At 51.0% G+C, this 5,212-nt stretch overlaps 1 protein-coding gene across 1 annotated transcript; it reads right to left on the reverse strand.

The window, feature by feature from the left end:
* Positions 1-1,654: 1,654 nt before the first annotated feature.
* Positions 1,655-5,212, reverse strand: CLAFUR5_01097 (1-phosphatidylinositol 4,5-bisphosphate phosphodiesterase delta-4; the record flags this gene model as incomplete). Its single annotated transcript, XM_047900245.1, has 1 exon — positions 1,655-5,212. The coding sequence occupies one exon, from the start codon at positions 5,210-5,212 to the stop codon at positions 1,655-1,657; it is 3,558 nt and encodes a 1,185-aa protein (XP_047757333.1).

Raw genomic sequence — 5,212 nt, forward strand, 5'->3', positions numbered from 1 at the left:
CTATATCTTAACAACCTTCCTCTTTCTACTACGCCTTTCTAAACCCGTAACGACGCTCTAAGACGTAATGATACCTATTATAAACCCTGTCTCGTCGAAGTTATAGGTATACTAGTTAAGGATACTATACTTCTCCTTTATATTACGTATAAGTAAGAACTACTTCTCGATAACGTCTAGATCTTCTATTAGGGCTCGCTAACGATAGTATCTACGTGTTATACGAACCTTTAGCTTACAATACCGCCTAATAAACCTGTCTATCTAATTAAGACTAGCGGGCTTAAGACCCTTCTCTTATAGTAACAAATCGGCTATTACTCGTATACTAGCCTTTAATAGCGGGAAACCTCTAAGATCTAGCTCGAGTATATACTTAAGTATTACCCTCTCTTCTAGCTCTATAAGCTTCTTCGAATTAGGCTCGTAGTCACCCCGAGGAGGTCGTCTATTTAATCGATACCCTAGTATAGTTCGAGACGCGTCGTATACCTTTATAGCAAGTCGATTCGTAATTATCGCGCCGCGTTTCGTAGCCTAGACAGCTAAGGTCAGTTTGGCCTTGTTTAAAGACAATATACGCTATAATAGTAGTTATATAGCTATATCTATAGAAGTAGTATAGTTCTTAGTAAAAGTAGCCCGCTCGGTAGTATAGCCCGCTCGGTAGTATAGCCCGCTCGGTAGTAAAGCACGTTATTATATAACTACTTATCGTATCTATAGTCTTAAGTAGCTCTAAGTATTTATTACGGCTACGTAAGCGGCCCGCTTAGACCCGCGCTACCGGCTTACCTAAATAGGTAAAAGACGAGGTCGTAAAGCTCGTAAGCTTTATACTAGCGGAGCCTTATCTAGACTTACTTCGGATAATAGACTACCCTAAGTACCGCCGTAATAGTATTAAAACGCGTAAATTCGCGATATTATATTTCTTTATAGATACGTTCTATAGTAATCTATAAAGCTACGCGGTCTAGTATTAGACCCTTAGGGGATTGAAGAGTAGTAGGTATGATGTGATTGGCCGAGATTCTGTCACGTGTTTTTGCCTGAGGCTCTATTACCTACACCCGCCACTTACTTTCAATCCACAGGGTCTGAATGGAGATAGGGTGACCCGAAAGGAGAACATTATAGAATGGCATCAGAGTGGTACGGCAGCAGGGTCTATACATCATTCTCCGACATAGCGTCTTGAGCATTCATTCTTCTATTCTATCATATTTGAGCTTCAGCTTCAAATTACTTCCACCCTATGTTCCGCATCGAGATATTGCCACACCTCAGAAGCCCAGCCTGAGAGGTGTGCAGAATCGAAAGAGGCTGTTTGATCCTGAACTGGCCCCGATGCCTAGTGTCCAATGCAGATGCCAATTGTAATCTACAAGGAAGACATAAGAAATATGCATGGCCGATCCTGCGGAGCCTGCTCTGCCAATTCGCTGGCGAGTATTCCAGAATGACCAAACAGAACGCCGCCCAGCAATCCAATGCAAATGGGGTATAAGACTTTGTATACAGAGTGCCGTCCCAAGCAACAAGGTTGTTGTTGTTGTTACCGTGCAAAAATGTGTTGTCCCGCGCAACACCGGCTCAACATGATGAGATTTAATCAATAAGGTCTCTTCGCGCGTGTGATTTGCCTGCGTGATCAATTGATCGAGTCGCGGTCCATACTCGAGGTTCGACTCAGCGGACCGGCAATGTCGCTCGAGCTGTCGCCTTTCCTGCGTCCGTTCGTGCTTGGCGTTCGGCTGAAGATTCCGCGGAGGGACCCACGCGTAGAGGACCAGCCATTCCTGTTGACTTCTCCACCACGAGAGAAGGCCGAGGCTTGTGTGAACCCGCTGGCGTTGTCTTCCTGCTGGAGAGCAATGGGCGCCTCCTTCCGAATCTTGACGAATAATTTGGCGTCACGATACTGCTCGCCTTGTGGATTGAAAAGAGGCAAGTGCCGGTACCCTTGCTGCAGACTGTCGAGCTTTGCAGTGAATGTGGCCAGTAGAGCACTGTTTGAGGCAGATTTCTTGCCCTCGGGCGCGTTCCATACCGTCCACCGAACGAAAATCAGGCTGGGATACTTCGTCTCCACCGCGAGCGTGATAGGCTGGTTGTACTGTGGATCGAAGCCGTTGCCATCTACGATCCGCGTTCGCTTGCGAAGAGGAGAGCCGATGCCTGAAGACCCATCAGGCGCTGACGCGTCCACGCCTCCCTCCGCAGTCGCGATGCCACGTGCTTTGTCTTCGGCCGAATACATCTCGAATTCAATGTAGGGATTCATGCCGCCCTCCGTACTCTGGTTTCGTGGTCGTGGCAGGCGCTGCGCTGAGATGATATCCACGCTGAACTTGACCAGCTTTTTGCCTTTCTTTTCCTTTCCCCCGGCGGCGTTTGAGACGAAACCTGCTATAGGCTGATGTTTGGCATGTCTCAGCTCCTCCGGCTTCAGTACATAGCCAAGTCGATCTGACCCAGCCGCAAACATGGCCTCGTTGACTTGCTGATGAACGTCGTACGTTTGCCAGTTGAGCGCGGCCATTTGAACACCACGGCGCCACGACTGCAGAGGATTGAAGTTCGACGAATCGACGCGCTTAGCGCCAGGGTATACTCGCATGAGATGACGCAAGTTGTGTGATTCGAGTAGTGCCTTGTTGTCGGTATTCTTGGCGCACAACCGGTCGAACTGGTTTTCGGCAAGCGAGTATATGTGGTTGTACAGTTTCGCGTCCTGAGCTTCGAAGCCTGTGAATTTGATGCCCTGGGTGTAGACGCCCAGCTTGCCGAGCTCGTGCGTGATCCTGGTAGTCTTACGAGGCTTTTTTGATTTTTCAGACGAAGGTGGGATCTCGTCGCTGTCGTCGGCAGAACTGCTGGGTGTCGCCATCGGCCCAAATGCCACAGATCCGTGCGCCGGGAGTAAGGGATAGCTTTCAGAGAAGCTGGTCGCCGCAGAGGCCGAGAGTGATGGGGACGACATCGCACTTTGGTTCTCGACCGAGGAAGTACGGCTGAAGGCTGTGAGGCTTTGCGCTCTGCTACTCCCGTCTGGACGAGGACCAACTTCAGCATTTTCGGAGCTCATCGGATTCTGCTCAGTGCCTTCAGATGCTTTGACCTTGATGAGAATCTTGTTCTTGAGCTCTTCAGGGGACGGTAGCACCATTGTGTTGGAGTTGAGCGTCTCAGTAACCATCATGTCTCCAAAATACTTCTTCATCAGCCCTACCATAGCGACTTGCTGTACAGAACTGCAGTGTACTTCTAGCGAGACGATGAGCGGATACGGGGAGCTGTTGAAGGCGTATTTGGCAATGACAGAAACACAATCTTCGAAGGGTATTCTGGTAGTCATCGTGAACCCGTGCGTGACCATGGGCCTTCCATTGTCGCCATTCCAGCAGTCAATCTCGATACAACGGCAGCCTTTGACGAGCGCCGCGATATACCCTTCTACACTCGAAGCGCCGGCGACTTGCCGCCCAAGCAGATATGTGTTGTGTGAGCTCGAGATGTAGTACTCATTGAGTGGCCGGTCCAGTGTAGGCTCACTTTTCAGCGGTTTGAGCGGTGTACTGTGAGAGGACGTAAGGAAGCTTTGGAAGCCTTGCATGCTCAGAGTCCGGTGTGTCAAGGATGAACCCTTGTCCGATGAGGGAAGTGGCTTTGTCGGACGGGCGTATTTATCGAAAACGCTTTCCCAGTGGCTACGTTCTTTGACGGCGTCAACCATCTGTTCACGCTTGAGGAACTCCATGAACGTTTCCAGGTCCATATCAATCTGGGTGCCATACTTCATATTACGATAAATATGCTGAATGTCCTTTCGTTCTCGGAATGATTGGACGAAGTGCTTGTACTGCTCGTAGTCCAACCCGGCGGTCTCGTCGGATGTGACTGACCTGAAGTGTGTCCTGACAGCAGACTCGGAACAGTTGATCTCCAGCTTGCGGCAGAGCCATCTGGCATCATCGAGAGCGAACCGGCCGTCGCTCGGTACCGTTTTGCGAGTCATGACCTGGTGCCAAGCCATTGACACGCTCCTGTCGCTCTTTTCTGGATTGGACGACAAAGCGTTCATGATTTCGATGCGTTCTCTTGTGACTGTGTTCAGTGCGTTTGTCCACAGCCCGAGAAGATAATCGTCAGGCATCAGGACATGCATAGTCTTGATTGCCCTCCCTTTCGAACGTTCCGGCACATCGTACACAATGGTGACCCATCTACCTTCGTGTTCTGGCAGCACCTGCACATCATCCCTCGCGTTCCTCGACTCGACACCGATGCGAACCTCGCGGACATCGTCTATGAAAAAAGATTTGCTTGGGTTTGACGAGTGCCAGCACACCCGTGCTGAATTGGAGTCGAGCCATAACCGAATGCGCTTCTGACGCCGCTTCGTCAACTTCGTGAGCCAAGTTCCTGCCTCGAGGACGGCCGAATTTGCGGGAGCTATGCCACCTTCGAAAGCATTATCGACGGTGCTGCTCGAAGCAGCGCCAGGTCGACCAGCCAAGCTGATACCAAGAGCGTTGTGATGATCGCCTAGAGAGGATGGATAGGGAGTATCTTCGATCACGTCCTCAGTGGTACTGTCTAGTTCGAGGTCCGAGACTTGTTCTCCCATGTCAGAAGCGCCGTTACTGTCGCTGCGCCGCCTGATCAGGGTGGGTCCTGCACTTGGATCTCTCAGCCGCAGAGAATGCTGCGTCGATGCCCTGCGGCGAAGTCTATTAGACGCACCCCGAGACAATCTGCGGATAATTCCAGGGCTGCTTCTAAAGCTAGGGCTTCTTCCTAGACTAGGACTCCGCCCGGTCGTCATTGCCTCTACCATAGCATTGTGCGTACTAGCGCGCGTGTGCGGAGAAGGCGAGCGTTCCAGAAAGGAATGGTCTGCGAATGCCGGAGCATGAGTTGGGAGGACCTGGGCTGTCATGGTGCTGTCCGGCAGCGAAGTCTGAGAAGTGGAAGGCTTGCCTTTAATAGTATGCGCCCTGTAGAGAGAGCTGCTTCTACTTGGCAGAGAAGCGCTCACGCCGCTAGTAGCTGCTGGTGTCACCGCGGTGGCCGCATTGGCCGCATTGGCACTTGGCACAGGCAGTGCGCGGACTGAAGCAGCTACTGTTTTAGTGGTCGCAGCATTGGATGATGCGGCTTTCGCTGGGAAGGCATCTTGGTCGTGCACGGTAGATGGTAGGTTCAT

The sequence above is a fragment of the Fulvia fulva genome, chromosome 1, assembly GCF_020509005.1.
Source record: "Fulvia fulva chromosome 1, complete sequence".
In the NCBI taxonomy this organism is placed as follows: domain Eukaryota; kingdom Fungi; phylum Ascomycota; class Dothideomycetes; order Mycosphaerellales; family Mycosphaerellaceae; genus Fulvia; species Fulvia fulva.